Here is a 17,079-nt window from a genome sequence, read left to right as displayed (position 1 = left end):
TTTGGTGTGCCTTGCTGCATACATTTTCAAATTAATGTGGAAACACTAATTTCCCAGATATTGCTGTAACTCATGAACACTTTAACCTGACACATTCAAATTGATGCCAGATGTGTAGCGTGCAAAGCCACACTGATTTTTGTCATACTTACACCACATGTACTCCCTATGGAGTAGATGATCTGATTGGATTTCAGTGTGTATATTAATGAGGTAAAACAGATATTTCTGAAAGTTCTGCTATCTTTCTCGATGACACACTACTAGCGCTGTGAGCATTTGTGTTCTTTTGTCATGGAGATCATAGCAGGACATAAGGCGATCCAAGTGGCTCATGTTTACTGGTCCGACTGTAAATCAGAAATTGGCAAAGAGGAAAACAAAATGTAAACTGTAGCTCCAACACAACACTAAAGACTGAATTCGTGCCGGCCAGTCATTCCACATTTTCCCTCATCCTCTTCCTGCCTCACTGGTCCTGTGTCTGTAACTGGTTCTCATCTTCCCATGCTCATGATAACTGAGTAAGTGGGTTTGCTAAAAAGCCTGAGGATGATAATCAAAATATGTGTCAATTGATTTCGCAAAGAATGACTGCAAATACATCCTCTTCTCCTGAGTTGAGGGTCTAGTCTTAAAGCCCTTTGAGGCAAATTTGTCATTTTTTATTTTTTATTTTTTATTTTTTGCTTTACTTATAAACCTGACTTGACTCGATTCCTCCCCTGTTGTCTCCTCCCTTCCTAGTCTTCTCTCGTTTTGTCCCCTCCTTTTGCCCTCCCCTCTTCCTCTGTCCAGTAGCACCAATAACAATCAGCACCAATGAGAACACACACACAAACACACACACACACACGCAGCTTTCAGTCGATATTTAATAGATGTCACTCCATTGATCTCTGTTTTGTGTCAGGTTGACAGTCATGCAATGGGAATATTTGATTCACTGCCAGTTGTTTTTGCATCCAGCTGCTGCTTCTGTGACCAATGAAAGAATTCAGAACCAAAAGAAACAACAGCAGAGACGGTAACAACTCAAAAAACAAATCACTCATTACACACATTATCACAGTATTCAGCTGATCAGTAAAGGCGTGTTTTATTTACAAGAGGAATCTTTTAACTATTGGTTTGTATGTGTATGTGTGAAAAATACTTTATTTACTTTAAAACGTGTTTGCGATGATTGCTTATACATTTCTGAAGCAGGTTTTTTTTAGGGTGACATTAAAACTTTGCGCTTTGTGCCAAAACGTGTTGTCTTGTTACTGTACAAAACTCAGAACTCAGAGATGAGAAAGAATGAGTTTAGGAGGGAGGATATTTAAGCGCAGGTATTTCATTGATTGCATGAAAAGGAGATGCAGTGTTCTAGTGTGGTGTGTTTTAAAGGTCAAAGATTTAACAAAATATGACAATGCTTTTCCAGGATTCTAACAGGTTTGTACTGGCAAAAAGTGAAAAAGTCATTTCTCTGGTGAGAACTCCACTGAGCAGCTGAGGTTTGCTGCCTCTGCCTCCTCCTTGAAAGCAAACAGGAAGTACATGACCTTCCTGACCTTGGCCAGCTCAGCAATCCTTTCGCCGAACTCTTGCATGTCCGCCTCCAGGCATTTGAGCGGTGAATCCTCTGGGTCGCCGGCGTTACGCCAAAACGTTCCGATCGGTTCCAGTAGCTGACGCGTCATCAGGTTGGTGAGGTCAGGGGTCCAGTGCTGGGAAATACCGGTGATGGTGACACGACCGTAGCCGGAGAGGGAGAAGTACCAGCGGGAGAAGTTCAGCTCCTGGGTGGGGAAGTCCAGCCGATACACGGCCTCATGGGGAAGAAGCAGACGCTCACCGTCCTGACGCTTCTGCCCTGACCGCTGCAAAGACGACACACGAAGACGCATCATCTGCATTCGAAATAAAGGAACATCAGGAGAGACAGATGAAACGGAAATTGAGAAGGGTTGGAGAAGAAGGAATAAAGGCCCCTTAAAACTGTGTGATTTTGGGCTGTCTGGATGGAAGTCGACAGAAGAGAGAGAAACGTGGTGAAATCAGTCCAAAGCGACGGTCCTAGATCTCACTGTGAGACATGTCCACCGACAGGCGATTTGGAGCTTTGGCAACCAAAGACGGCAACATTTTTCTGCTGCTGTGACCCACGTCTACAGACCAGCCAACATGCATCGACACATAATACACTGGTCGGCGTGACATGTTGTAGGTGACATTTTTTGAATAAAGGTGGGGAAAGCACACACACACAGAAACACACACAAACCAAAATGTAGTGAAGTTAATGTGACTGTGGCAAAGAAGAAAACCTTGCAGAGCTACATTTTCAAAACGTATGAGGTGGATGATACGAGCCAATGACGCGCCTCTGCTCGGACATACTTTTTTCTGTTTACATCGTGGTCGTCAGATTCACCACGCATTCATCTGACAATAAGACATGCCTCAAACTGATATTGTAGGGTCAGACACAGATTGAGGTTGAAATTTTTTAGACCCATCTTGCACAGTGTGACAGGTAGTAAACCTACATGACTGTTTTTGTCTCTCAGTTTAAAGGTGGAAATGAAAGATGTATGTGTTAAATGTGTCACATTTGATTGTCCACCCCAAACTCCTTTTGTTTCTGAAAACATGGTTCTAGTTCTCTATCAGGCTAAAATGAAGGCATCTCTGCAATTTTAGGTCTTTTCAGTTGTGTTCAGCTCAGGGACATGACTTGGTCGCTGTGGCTTTCACAGTCTTGTCCCGTCTGCTTCGGATTCGTATTGTGCTCCCTGTCAGCGTCAGCATCAGGACCTCAGCATGATGCTAAAGTACCATCACCATGCTTCACCTGTAAACAGGAGCGTGCCTTTCTAAATCCTGCCCATTCACTTGCATTTACAGAAGGTCCAATTCTAGAGACATCAGAAGAATGACCAGAGGCATTTAAATTTGTAAATACAGTATTTCTATTTTTAATAAATTTGATAGAATTTCTAAAAACATGGTTTACCACTATGGGGAATTGTGTGTTGATTGATGTCAAAAAATGTTTTCTAATTTTATATCAAGCCTATAATACAATGGGGAAAAGGTGAAGGACTCTTAACCTTCCAGTGACATTTTATTTAGTTGATCTAGCAACATAAACCTTTGTCATTTCAACAGCCCAACTGTTCAAAACTCAAAGATATGGAATTTACAAGGATATAAAGCAGAGAAAAGTTAGAATCCTAAGTATAGATGTAGGTCTTCTCATCTTTTGCATCTCTGTCAGGTAAACATAAATTGCCCAAGAGCCAAAAAGGGCATTTTGTCTAGAAGCCATCCCAGCCATTTCCCATTTACCCCAACCGCCCCATGAATCAGAAGCTGACCAGCCTCTCACCCTCAACTTTGACCAGAAGTGACGGATATCTGTTATCTATGGCAACATCAAATCCCTAAACCCGGCCCCCACTGTATCTCTCAGACACTCCTGGGAGTACGCCTTGGGTGTTGACGTCTCAAGAGCCAGTGGAGCGACATTCTGGGTCGGGTTCCCTCCTCATCTACATGTGCCAGACATGGCCTGCTGCAGTGGAGGGCGCTCCTCAGAAACAAAGATTTTTACCAATAGAAGTGATGCCTGTAATAGATGTAAGCAATCTCCAGCTGACCACGTGCTTATGTTTAGGACATGCCCGAGGCTGACTGACTTTCGGTCCAATGCATTTAAAACTCTTCAACAGGCCCTCACCATAACTATTGACCCTAACCCCCTGACTGCTTTGTTAGGTTTTCCCCCAACTCAGGCTAAGCCCACTACAACACGGCACGTCGTTGCCTTTACAACCTTGTTGTCCAGAGGTCACATCCTTCGTTAATGGAAACAGCTGGAGAAGTTAAGGGTCTCTGAAATCCTTCTACAAGACCTGGAGTCCCCAGTTAGTCTTTATCAGAGACCTCACTATTACACCTGATGCTGACGGTGTTTCCTAAGTAGAGCTCACTAGAGAGAGGGAGAGGGGCTCTCACTATTCCTTCCCTACGATCCTGCTTACCCACTGCCTTCTCTACTATATGCCTTTCCATTTCATCTACTTGGAATATTACTATTATTATTATTATTACTATTTTATCCTTATTAGTTATCTGGCTGTTTGTTGCAATCAAACACGTTTATTGTATTTGTTTATTTACTGCCTCTCATTCTACTCTTTTTACGCCTTATTTTATTTATTCTTGATTTGTTCCCTTTTTATTTCCTCTTTTTCTTTTTCTTTTATCACAGACAGCATAGCATGCCCAACGATTGCTGTACTGACTTTGTCATATCTGCAGAAAACGTAATAAAAAGATCTGGGGGGAAAAGCACTTTGTGCTGTACACCTAAATCTGGTGTAAGAGGATGTTATCGCAACTAGATTTCACTCCCCAGTAAATACTGTGTCTCTCCTAATGGGAACAGTGAGGCTGGGCAACGACCAGTGCTGCACAGTAGCTCTTGGGCGCTCGGACTGTGTTTTCATACAGTATAAAGCAGCTGTGGACAACAGATACTGTAAGAATCGCTCGTATTGATTGATAGATGAATGAAGAATGATTCACAGATGTTCCTGCTTTAACCAGAGAAAACTTTGTTTGATTGTTGATGTAAAAACATCTATTGACTGGAAAGTGTTAAATTAAAATAGTTTAATTTAAACTAATAGTTCATACATTTTAAGCATAATCCCATTGTTTCTTTGCATTTGCTGCAACTATTTAGTATGTTCTAGTTGTAAAAAAAGATATCAGCGAAGTGAAATTGTGGCCAAAACACCACATAGACGGGCAAAGCGAATTTCAAGGGCAAGAAAATGGTAAACTGCCAGATCACTGCGTGCCCTGGTTGTTGTGCTGCCACGAAAATAGGGCCCGAATAGTTTTCACCGTGGTACTCATCACACCACCCAGCTGGGCACCTCTGGCGCAGACTGCTTCCTCGTGTGTAACACTGTGCATTTTCACAGCCTCTTCCCCGGACTCCTTAACTTTACTGCACATCAGGGATGCCGTTCCAGTCCACTCACCTGTCACCATGAGATTTGACTTCATTGATCGCATCTGAGAACCATTCAGCACATTGCTGATCAAGTTTTTTTTTTTGATTGACTTTATCCATTAGTTGACTTATTATTGTAGCTCCACACTTTCTGCACAGCAGAGGTGCACATTTAAATTTGAACACAGGCATAAAAGCCCTGGAGCTTTTGACCTCCCCTGTGGCTGCCAGACGGTTGGTTACCTCGCCCTGAATGATCCCAGACGGAAAAGAAAATTGTTTTTGAGGCCCCTTCTGATCTGATGAGTAGACCTACTGATCATTATACCAGGGACATTCAAAGAACCCAGCACACTTTAGAAAATTTCAGTAACGCATGTTACGAAGACTATTTTGTCCATTAAACCAAAAGTTTAAATATACATAATCAGTTCCTGTAGATAGTTGATCTTCCGGAAAAGCATGCATCTTCAAAAAGTAAACTTCGATGAGTTAGCCAACAATAGAAAGAGAAGTTGTCATTTCAAAGTTAGAATCTCACCTCTGTCAGTGCAGTGTCTTCTTTAAATGCCAGCACCATCATGTTGGAGGGAGCTTTGGCCTCGTCCATGTCTGACTTTGGGGTTTTAATCCTGGGTTAGAGAGAGGGCAGGGTTCTCCTGTCTGGACGGATGCTGTGATAGATAGAGCTCTGGTAGAGTTTCTGATTTCACCCCCTCTCTCCCTCTTCCTCTCTCTCGCTCTCTTTTCTAATAGGCTCGTATGTCTTCTCATTCTCTGTCTCCCCTCCCCTTTCCAACTATTTCCACCACAGTGTAGCAGTGTCTCACTTTTGCCCCCCCCCCATCCGCCTACCCCCAGGGTAGTCTGGTTAGGACACATTGATTGGCATGCCCCATAAAATGAGAGAGGGTAGGGGAGAGCTCTGGGACATGAGATCAATGTGAAAAGCGTATCAGTCGGAATAATCGGTTGTTTTTGGTCTATTCAGCCCTACTAAGCCTGTTTCAGTCTTTTAAAGGCCTGATATGTGAAATTTCTGCACCAAATTCAAAACATTTCCACACAAACACATTCTGCATACTTCATTCCTTGATATGTTTATAATATGCAATTTAACACGAACATTTGCACTATCATGGAGGAATTCTGAACTTTACAGAAACCAGCAACAGTATTTGTCTGAATTAATATCTGAGATGTAAACAAAACAAAAACCTGCCTCTTCTCTGCCTGCAGTACAGTACTTTCACTCTGAATACTATGGAACAGGTTTGAAATGTCTGAATATCAAATGAAAATACTTTCATTCGAAGTTGTTAAGCAGGTGGGTGGTGTGTGAGGGTGCTAAGCAACAGAAGGAGCTGATGACGTACGAGAGGGAACTCTGGGAGTTTCCTGAGGGCTTCTGGAAGCTCGACTGGTCTTGGCTCAATGGATCAGTTATTTATTTATGACTCACTTCAGTGAGAATTGTCACGGCGTGTGTCAGTGTTGGTTTGTTGTCAGTGGGAATCTGGGTGCAGGATATGGGTGGACGACATTCCCTTGTTTGTAAATCCTCAGTCGCTCGTGTTAATTATAGATGCTGAAGGTTAATTAAGGGGAAACAAATGGGAAACATGATGTTAGTCGACTCTTGAGGAACCAACAAATGGAAGCTGTTTAATCCCAAGCTTATCTAGCAGAGTATGTACAGATGCACTTGATATTGTCAGGGGTGATTACTGCTTTGGGTTGATGCTTTGTTGACTCATGCCTCTTTATATATCTAGACTGGATATTATTTGTACTCTTTTATAGTGTGCAACCGTCGCAGTCGCCCGTTCCCCGATGTTATTCTTAATCAGAGTTTTTAACTGGTTAAATAAAAAGAAGAGAGAAGAAAGAGACATTTTTCATGATATATATGAATTCTCAACATACAGTGTCTTTTAGTTGAATTTTAAAACTTCAAAATCTTACGTGGAAAAAGGAAAAAAGGGAAACAGAAACTGATTTATTTAAGTTGATTTAACTTAAGTTGACATGATTTTGAAATTATGAATAAAAAGTTATTTTATTCATTTCCTTATCTTATTTACTCTCATGATAGACCTCATTCACCTTTTTTGGCTGAGGCAAACTTTAAACCCGAATGACGTATCAGAAAGAGTATCACACTGATGGAGAGGAAAAGAACACAGAGAGGCAGTTTTTGACTGAAGCACATGTTTCCTAATGATCACTTACAAAACGTCACACTTGACTTCATCACTCATAAACTATGTGGGATTTTGCTGTCTCAAAAAAGGATCAAATACTGGGAGTCACAGGCAGTAGTGAGTGTGGGTATTAGCGGAACCCAGGGGCCCAACATGAGGAGGGCCCTCAAAACCTGGAATTAAAAGTTTGTTGTATCTGCAATTTTGATGTTTTACGTTATTAGGATTATAAATAAATTATTTCTGCTGGCTTAAAAAAGTTGACAGACTATTTCACGTATCTAAAACAATATTGCAGTACTCTTCTAGGCTGCAGCAGACTGGGCGAGTACACGTTAAAAAACGAATTCATCTGAATTCTGCAAATAAACTGTGATTCCAGTGAACTCTAACTTGACAGTGAAATACTCTCGGTGTAGGGGCCAAAGTTAGATGACTGGTACATTTAGATGTGCTTACTTGTTGATTTGCTCATTTGTACAAGCGCAACAATGTTGGATGATTAAAAGGGGAAGAGGCACACAGAGGCTGCATATGTACGGGGCCAAACTTGTGCTACGTCGCTGTCCCACAGTCCAGTTTACAAATTAGTACACAAATCTCACTTTATATTTGACATAAAACCTGAGCCTTGGCAAGATGATGACCAATGGGGTGTGTTCTTTTCGTTTTTCCCAGGTGATTCCTGACTGGAAGGACCAGGAGTGGGACAAAGAGAAACCGGAGTCGTATGCCGGGATCTTCCACTTCCAGTTCTGGCGGTTCGGTGAGTGGTTGGATGTGGTGATTGATGACCGGCTGCCAACGGTGAACGGAGAGCTGGTGTACTGCCACTCCAACGACAGCAACGAGTTCTGGAGTGCGCTGGTGGAGAAGGCCTACGCCAAGTAAGGACTTCCACCCGTGTGTGTGTGCGCGTGCGGTGTCCGTGCGTGCGTGCGTGCGTGCGTGGTGTGTGTGTGTGTGTGTGTGTGTGTGCGCGCATGCGTGTATGCATGGAGCCTTAATTAAACATTCCTTTTATATCCTGCAATTATCTTAATTTAGCAATGAAAATTTTAATGATTTTAATGAAAATTTTGAATTGGCTGCAGATAACAAGCAGCTTACAAATGATAAAATAAATCCCTGACAGTCCCTTAAAATCCAAAACACAAAAAATGAAGTGATCACCAAAAAGGATTCATTGTAGTATGCCATATCAGTGTCTATGTGTTAATGTAGAGCTATCATCAATGTTTTCATTATTTCCTGGGCTAGAACTGTTGCTGATTCAGTCTTATGTCATGACTGTGACTATTTTTCTGTTATTTTCTGTTGCAAACATTTCTTAAATTCGAGGGCAGACATGCAGGAAAGAATCAGCCTGAATAAAACGCATTCAGTTATTGTGACGGGACAAATCTTTACAATGTCTGTGTGTAAACATTCACGGTTGCTTGTGTGTGCTTTCTAGAATGTGCGGATGCTATGAGGCGCTGGATGGGGGCAACACGGCCGACGCGCTCGTGGATTTCACCGGGGGGGTGTCGGAGCCGATGGACTTGCTGGAGAACGGATTCAAAGAGGATGAAGAGAAGCGCACTGAGCTGTTCGAGAGAGTCCTGAAAGTCCACAACAGAGGAGGCCTCATCAGCTGCTCGATCCGGGTGAGGAGGGGTCAAACGCCAGACCACACACCTGCTGAATGACTAAATGGATCAATTTAGGAATGACTGAATGATCTTCAGACTGACTGAGCCAGTGCCTGTGTCATTTCAGGCAACCAGTGCAGCGGACATGGAGGCCAGGCTGGCCTGCGGCCTGGTGAAGGGCCATGCCTATGCGGTGACGGACGTCCGCAGGGTGAGGCTGGGCCATGGCCTGTTGGCCTACTTCAGGTCTGACAAACTCACCATGATCCGCATGAGGAACCCCTGGGGACAGAGAGAGTGGAACGGGGCCTGGAGCGACAGGTAAGGAAGAGGAGGTGGGGAGTGAAGGGGAAAAGACTGAAGGAAGTGTCGTCGTTGATACATTTTGGTATCAGACTATTAACAGCAGAGGTGCATAAGTCAGGTTTGACATGACCCAGATTCTCAGGTTGTTCAGTGGTGATGCCTTTTGAAGGACACAGCCAGTGGTTGAAGAAGTAATCACATCCTTTACCTCAGTAAAAGTATGTACTCCATTACAAGTCAAAATCCTATTTAAGTAAAAATAGTATCAGCAAAATGTCATTTAAGAATCAAAAGTAAAAGAGGTTAATGTGCAGTCAAACGTCCCCTCGGACGGGTACATTATTAAAGTGTTTATGACTTTATTAGACTGTTAATACTGATGCATCAGTGTGTAAGCAGCATTTCACTGCTGGTCAAGGTGGAGCTGCTTTTAACCACTTTATGTACACGTAGCTAGTTTAGTCCAGTAGTTCCCACCGTAGGGGTCAGGCCCGTCCCAGGGGTCACAAATAAAGTAAATCTGAGGCGTCGGGAGATGATAGCTTCTGCTAAACAAATTTGTATTCTTTCATAATGGATCATTTTCACTTCTTTTTTTTTTGAAACCACCTAATGGGAGGGGAATTTCATGTCAGACAGGCCATATTTTCTACACAAATTGTGAATCCTGTGGGAATCAAGATTTTGAAGTTTGTGAAATCTGCTGAGAGAACCTGTGGTTGCAACATTTGTAATTCCAGATAAGTGGACTACAAAAACTCTGCTCAGTGTGGAAATACACTAAAGTTAACCGTCAGTTAAATTACATTTTCTTCCTTTTGTGTAGACCTGTTTACTTTTTACAGTTTGTACCTGCTTGAAAATCTCAATGACTTAGTGATCTGACTAGTGTATGTATAGGTGACCTCCTTCTGCCTGTTTGCAGCTCAGAAGAGTGGAAGAAGGTGAGCGAGAGCGAGAGGCAGAGGATCGGCGTCACCGTGCAGGATGACGGAGAGTTCTGGTGGGTTTTAGAGCACCGCTGCCCTCTAGTGGCAGGTACCCGTTGCCTGCATGTGGCACTTGCGTGACGTTGTCCCTGAAGTCATAGACCTAAAATGATGATTCCCAGGCATCCATTATATTGGAGTTTGTTCCGTTTCAATCTCTCAAGGGTTAATTTGTTTATTTAATAGATATTTGACTGATTCTAAACATATCCTGCAGAATTTCCACTTCTTTCTCCGGTCATAAGTATCTCTGGTCTTACAGTAAAATTGCTGTTGTCACAAATAAACCAGAAATTCCTCTTAGCCACCGCTCTTTCTCTCCCCTCCTGCAGGATGACGTTTGACGATTTCATCGCTAACTTCACAGACCTCATCCTATGTCGTCTGATCAACACATCCTACCTGAGTTTCCATAAGACATGGGAGGAGGCCGTGATGCGGGGCTCCTGGCGCCGCCACGACGACCCGCTTCTCGACCGAGCCGGGGGCTGCACCAACAACAAGCACTCCTTCCTCCAGAACCCGCAGGTGTTATTTAATTAGAACCTTTCAGATTTGGTGCTAGGCGGAACAAAGTGGCAACTCTGTTGTGGAAGAAAGATGGAACCCTAATAACATGCGTGTGTTTCTTTTCTCCGTCTTGTAGTATGTGTTTGATGTGAAGAAGCCGGACGACGAGATATTGATCTGTCTGCAGCAGAAAGACAGAAGAGCCGCAATGAGAGAGGGACGAGGAGAAAACCTGGCTATTGGATTCGACATACACAGAGTCAGCTGAGTGTGTGTGTGTGTGTGTGTGTGTGTGTGTGTGTGTGTGTGTGTTTTCAAGATATTCATAGACGTCATTACAAAACCCTCTGTTGTATTAGATTGCGTTAGTTCTAGCTATGTGTACCTAATAAACTGGCAAGTGAATGTATATAACACAAAATAAAATGTGGCAGAAAGTATCGTAATACGTTGTGTAATCCAGTGCAAAGTGCAGTTGCCTTGTTTGTAAAGTGTTTATAGTTATAACAGGACAATTGCTGTTAAGTGTTCAGATATTATAGTCCATGTACAACAGTCAGAGTCCAGGGCCTGTATTTATCCAACTTTTAAGAAATATACTTAAAAAGTCTCCACACTACCAATTTAAGAGTAAACACGTTGTGTGTGAGCAATAAGACACGTTTATCAAGTGACGTCCTCCTACTTACAGCCAAGTGTAAAAGTCACTTTAAAGAGCAAGTGATCACATGACTGGACACATGTATGCTCAGAAAAGGATTAAGCAGTCAGAGACACGGACAAGTGCAGAACATGAAGATGTGGAGAGAGTGGCTGTAAATCAAATCAGCGCCAGATTTGTTTGCAGCCCCGATGCCAAGAAAAACCAAAAAGAAAAAAATTGCTGTGTAACATCTTATCAAATGTTTAAAATGCAAATAAGAGACTAAGACCACTCTTTCCTTACTTATACTTCTTCAGCTAACATTATTATTATTATTATTATCTTCGGACAGAAAACAGAGGCGTGCTCAGCTCTGTTTCTGGACTGCAGAGTAAAAATGACGGATTTGTACTTGGATCTCTCATTAAAGTTTACTCTCAGCAATTTGATGAACACGGACTGAAAACTGCTGCCATCTCTCTGTGTTCAGGTGGAGTTAAACAGGACCTACCGTATGCATGCCACCCAGCAGAAGGTTGGTGGGAGCATCTACATCAACTCAAGGTCCGTGTTCCTACGCATCGACCTGACAGAGGGGCGGTACGTCATCATACCCACAACCTTTGACCCCGGCCTGGAGGGAGACTTCCTGCTCCGCATCTTCTCTGACGTCTCCTCAGACTGCAAGTAGGGAAACACCGTTTTAGTTTGAATTCAGTTTCTGTTGTTTCTTTGTGTTTATTGTTCAAAATGAACTATAAATATATAAAGAATCTTCCTCCCTCCCTTTTGCATTTACGATTTAGCTTTTCTTTGTCTGTAGAGTCCTGTGCAAAAGTGGAAGGAGCTGAAAATGAAGTGAGGATGTTTTCAAAATGAGGCCTTGAATATTTTTAATTCGGCAGTTAACTTCATACAAGATGCAGTAAACGGAAAAACCCTAAATCTGAACCGTATGTGCTGTTACCACTCGTTGCCTTTAAACCAGCACCAGTTCTCCAGTTTTTCCAGGTACTTGGCAGTTAGGTTGTTCCAAGCATCTAAAAAAATCATCACATTTTAATGTGGTGATTCTTCTTATAGCACCGACTGTCATGAAATCAGCTTCATTTACGTATTGCAGTTAGAGTTATTTATGTATTTACTGCAGTTGATTATTTAAAATAGCCTCAGGACCTCTAACTTCTCACACATTTAGGAGCTGAAAGGCTTCATGAACAACACTTAGACCGAAAACACTCAGCGGTTCTGAAGTTAGGACCGTCATGCAGTTTATTTTTTGGGAGTTTCTCCAAACTCCTTCGCTGAGCGGCTACTTTTAACCTCAGGATGCTTGTGAACGCAGCCGCAGGTGGGCGGCAGGTTTTAGGAAAACAACAGTGAACTCCAGTGACACTTCGTTTCTTACAGGACACAGAAAGGGGTTCAGACTTCCACCGCAGTTTCTGAGGACTGGAGTTTCAGGGACTGTGTGATTTTGTTCCGGACAACACAGATTTAAGCCTTAAACCGAGGCTAAGAGCGACAGCACTTTTTTAATGACAAAAGAGACAACGTAACGACATAAACATACGACTCCAGATAAAAACAGACACATGAACACAATAACAAATACAAGTATCCCCTCATCTGTCTCTCTCTGTCTCGACTGTAGGGAGCTGACCCTAGATGAGCCCCCACAGACCTGCTGGTCTGGGTTGTGTGGTTATCCCTCTCTGGTCACTCAGGTCCACGTACTGAAGGCTAACGGACTCGCAGGACAAGACTCCGATGGAGGTAGATTTGACCTTCTCCTTTGTTTTTTCATGAGTCATCAACAATGACTCGGAGGCGCTCTGCAGGATATTTGCTTGATGCCATCATCATCTGGCTCCACGACCTTTATTTGTTGGTATTTATTCAAAGTTCTTTGTGTCACTTGCCACAGCTGTCACCAATGTCGTTTTCTTGCCAGTAGATGGCAGATGACTGGCGCTGTAATTCCTTCAGCAGCAGGTTACACCAGTCTGAATGTAAAACAGTCGTGAGAGCAGACGGCTGCCAGGCCTGTATAAGATTGTTTTTGCCCTAATCGACGTCTTCTTTGCTCAGCGGGTGCAACCATTCCATTCTTTTCTATTTTAATGGCTAAAGATATATACAGCATGTCCTGTACATATTTATATACCAATAAAAGAAGTTAATTTAGAGAAGATGGTCTTTCTTTCCTTTTGAATCTCAAGAGTCACATCTGCCCTCATTCATAGCCACTGGATAATAAATCTAAGAACTGTATGATTAAAACCTGAAAAATGGACATCCAAAACAGTCACTGACTTAGTTATATTTGTTTCAAGAGTTAGCGATTCTGAGATGAGACCTTGGAGACCGATATATATGTGTATATATTAATAATAATAATAACAACAATAATATTACTATATATGTGTATATATTAATAATAATAATAATAACAATAATATTACTGTGTACTGCTGGAAAGTACTTATATAAATTACATTCTTTGTGGTATTAGAAAGGCCTTAAAAAGTCTTCAATTGAATTAAGTGACCACTGCAGAAACCCTGTAAGTAGCACATAAATTAATCAAGTTTATTAAAATGACAAACATGTTGTACATCCAGAAACAGAATCACCATCTCACCTGCTTTTGTGTGTGTGTGTGTGTGTGTGTGTGTGTGTGTGTGTGTGTCTCCAGTGTCAGACCCCTACGTGATCATTCGCTGCGAAGGAGAGAAGGTTTGCTCTCCAATCCATAAAAACACACGCAGCCCGGCCTTCAACACCAAGGGGCTCTTCTACAGGAAGAAAGCCAACCAGCCAATCAGCATTGAGGTTTGTGTGTGTGTGTGTGTGTGTGTGTGTGCGTGCTGGCGGCCCGGTAAGGCTGACAGAGGACTGAGTGAATGAGTGTGAATGAGTGAATGTTGTTGCTCCACTCAGCAGTGAAATCCTCTCTCACCGTGTCTCTCAGATCTACAACCATAACGTGCTGCTGGACTCCTTCCTGGGTCAGGTGACGTTGCCAGCGGAGCAAGGGGATTTCCAGCAGACGCTCCACCTGAGGGACAAGGGCGATCGCCGTGACAGCGACCTCCCTGGGACCCTCACTGTTGCCATAGTGACCAGCACAGTGCTCACCAAGATCTGAGACAGGCCACCAAAGGGCCCAAAAGTTTACCAAATTAGGAGTTTACCACAAAAGGAACCTTGCCCGCAACAGTAAATATTCGTCTTGAGCAGAGGGTTTACTTTTTGGAAGAATAACTTTACTTAATAGAAAACTACACACTACACAACTACTAGCCGGAGGTCTGTGGAGGTCATCAGAGGAAGTGATGACAAATACAAACCCACCAAAGCTAGTTCTTTTTTTAGCATTATGCCCATAAATGTGTGTTTACAAAATGATTACAGCTCCTGTGTTGGTTGTATCTGAATATCCTGAAAACATTTAGCTAGTTTATAAACCTTGTTTACAGTTCTGTGGGTTACCTTTTCTTAGGATGGGATCTCATGTCTTTCAGCAGCTACTCAGTGGAATTTTTTATTCTACCGTTTAACCTTTCTGATTCTATTTGAGCCTGTTTTATCTTTTATATTAATTAACTTTTTCCAAATCCTATTTATGTGTCTTTTTTTTTTTTTTACATCGTCTTGTTTCTCCTCTGGCTTGTCTCGATGCCTCTAATGTTGAAAGAAGCTGTACAAATAAACTTGCTTTTACTAGTAGTATAAGGCCATGTTAAAACACAGCGAGCTATTGGCAGAAATCGTGGCATTAGATCAATTAAATACACTCAGGTGGCAGTTTATTAGGTACACCTAGCTAAACCTAATGCAGTCTAATACGTAATGTTCAGTTTGTGTTGAAACTGTTTTAGAGAAGTGTCGATTCAACTTTGTGGTCATTTTGGAGGCTCCAGTTTGTGGTGCCGTTGAACTGTGTTGCATTATACTGGGAGGTGTCATTTAGCCTGCCCTCAATGATAAAAATGGGTGGACAAAATAGTCGAAACACCCGTCATTGAGAAGTTAAGGTCTTCTGATCTTCAGAATTGGAACGATGTTAGAACTCTTCCAGACATCGGGAACAACCTCCGGGGTCTAAGGAGAGCTGGAATAATCTTTGAAAAAAATCGCTCAGTTCATCGGAACAGTGTCTTCATTTCCTTCCACATATTTCATCCGGTCCACTAAGCTTCATTCACCTTGATCCCTCAGCTGTGCCTAGTGCTACTCCCACTGAACAAAAACACAGAACTGCACCAAAGTGTGGACATGTCGGAGATCCAGCCGATGGACCGAAAACCACGGTGGGAGCCGTGAGCCCCTCAAAGAGAACGTCGGCCAGCAGCCCATCTGGTGAAAATTCAGCCTGATTCTACGATTAGTCGAGGGCGACTAAATCAGGGTTTAGATCAGGCGATCTAGATGCATTTTAAGCAAAGTATGTCTGTTCATCTGGTGACTATGGTGGCACATTCAGTCTTTTCCTTGATACGGCAGAAAGTGGCAGTAGCTTTTTCCCCCTGCTTCCAGTCTTACTGTTAAGCTGGGCTGACTCCAGTTTTGTACTTATACAGTGTTTGTCCACGTCTTGAAAAGTCTTAAAAAGGATTGATTCCAGTTTCCTGGGGAAAAAAAAAAGTCTTTAAAGGTGTTAGAAACTCGTTCATTTCATTTGCAAAGGTCTTAAAAAAAATTTTCTAGCTTGCCACAGGCAGTAATGTTGTTTTTGAAAATATTATTTTAGCAAAAACTGTTTAGAAAATCTCTAGTACCGTTGTTCCAGGCGACTGGTGTTGTGTGAAACCTTAAATAAATGTTATTTTTTAAAGGGGTTAATCCATCCATCCATTTATCCATCCATTTTCTGCTGCATATCCAGGTCCGGGTTGTGTTTAATGATTGATTAATGATATTATTAGAAATATATAGTTGTAAGGGAGCAACATCAATGTGATATAACTGTCAATAAATTCATGCACTTGGTAAATAAGTCTAGGCCTTATGGGCCCCTACTGGTTTTCACTGATATCGTTCATACTTTGGTTGGTTTGATGGTCAAACAGGCATGAAATAGTATTTTATGTGGTATTAAAAAGGTCTGCGAAAGTCTTAAAGTTAACTCAGTCAACCCTACAGAAACGCTGTTAAAATATCAAACGTAGCGATTTCGTCATCTCTCAAAGAGAAAGCAAATACTGTGTAACCTGAAAATCAGTCTTCAGCAGCCATCTCTATTTCAAACGTGCTGCACCTCTGTCTGAACACACCCAGATTCCTTTGTATTCATTAGTAGATTTTTGAAATGTTTTTTTTTTTTTTTTTCTGTGAGACATTCTTTTCATAAAGAAGCTGATTATAATATTTCTTAATAGTGTTACTGGTTGTTAGTGTTTTATTAGATAATGTCCCTCTTTTTCCTTCTCTTGTCGATAAATTCTTATTTTGTTTTAGCCATTCAGTATTTTCTACGTACAGGTTTCTGTGGTATTCTATTTTATTCTCTGTCGTAGTCTGAGTTTATTACCTGATGAGCGATTTTAGTAAATGTCGTGCTGACTCTGCTTTGGCTCGGCTTCATTTTCCTGTGCATTAGGCTTCAAGCCTCTCCTGAGATTCACTTCGAGCGTCTCCAGCCACCATGAAATGATAAGTGACCTGTAAACTAAGTCTGACTGGAAAGACTGGCTGGAGATTTAAACATGAACTTGTTAGTACTGACATGTCTTCATTCGAGCAGTCTGGTGGCTGAGCTTTTTCAGGATGA

At 42.1% G+C, this 17,079-nt stretch overlaps 2 protein-coding genes across 8 annotated transcripts in view; one reads left to right on the top strand and one right to left on the bottom strand.

The window, feature by feature from the left end:
* Positions 1-16,631, top strand: part of LOC120792137 (calpain-5-like) — a 34,196-nt gene extending 17,565 nt beyond the window's left edge. For 3 of the 7 annotated variants that reach the window (XM_040131201.1, XM_040131202.1, XM_040131200.1), the window contains exons 4-13: positions 7,900-8,108; positions 8,678-8,870; positions 8,983-9,176; positions 10,087-10,164; positions 10,483-10,678; positions 10,797-10,919; positions 11,794-11,990; positions 12,958-13,079; positions 14,002-14,138; positions 14,278-16,631. In XM_040131201.1, coding sequence (XP_039987135.1) covers positions 7,900-8,108; positions 8,678-8,870; positions 8,983-9,176; positions 10,087-10,164; positions 10,483-10,678; positions 10,797-10,919; positions 11,794-11,990; positions 12,958-13,079; positions 14,002-14,138; positions 14,278-14,454 — 1,626 coding nt within the window. In that variant the 3' untranslated portion in view covers positions 14,455-16,631. Of the gene's footprint in view, positions 1-7,899; positions 8,109-8,677; positions 8,871-8,982; positions 9,177-10,086; positions 10,165-10,482; positions 10,679-10,796; positions 10,920-11,793; positions 11,991-12,957; positions 13,669-13,818; positions 13,870-14,001; positions 14,139-14,277 lie in introns of those variants that run through there. The other 4 variants (XM_040131206.1, XM_040131207.1, XM_040131205.1 and 1 more) reach the window with 4 other exon arrangements.
* LOC120792138 (olfactory marker protein-like) lies at positions 1,025-5,670 on the bottom strand. The gene is made up of 2 exons (XM_040131208.1): positions 5,559-5,670; positions 1,025-1,898 (listed from the first exon to the last, which is right to left on the bottom strand). The coding sequence occupies exons 1-2, from the start codon at positions 5,625-5,627 to the stop codon at positions 1,467-1,469; spliced, it is 501 nt and encodes a 166-aa protein (XP_039987142.1). The 5' UTR covers positions 5,628-5,670; the 3' UTR covers positions 1,025-1,466.
* Positions 16,632-17,079: the final 448 nt, after the last annotated feature.

Source organism: Xiphias gladius, chromosome 7 (assembly GCF_016859285.1).
Source record: "Xiphias gladius isolate SHS-SW01 ecotype Sanya breed wild chromosome 7, ASM1685928v1, whole genome shotgun sequence".
Lineage (NCBI taxonomy): Eukaryota > Metazoa > Chordata > Actinopteri > Istiophoriformes > Xiphiidae > Xiphias > Xiphias gladius.
This window is presented reverse-complemented; position numbering and strand designations above follow the sequence as displayed.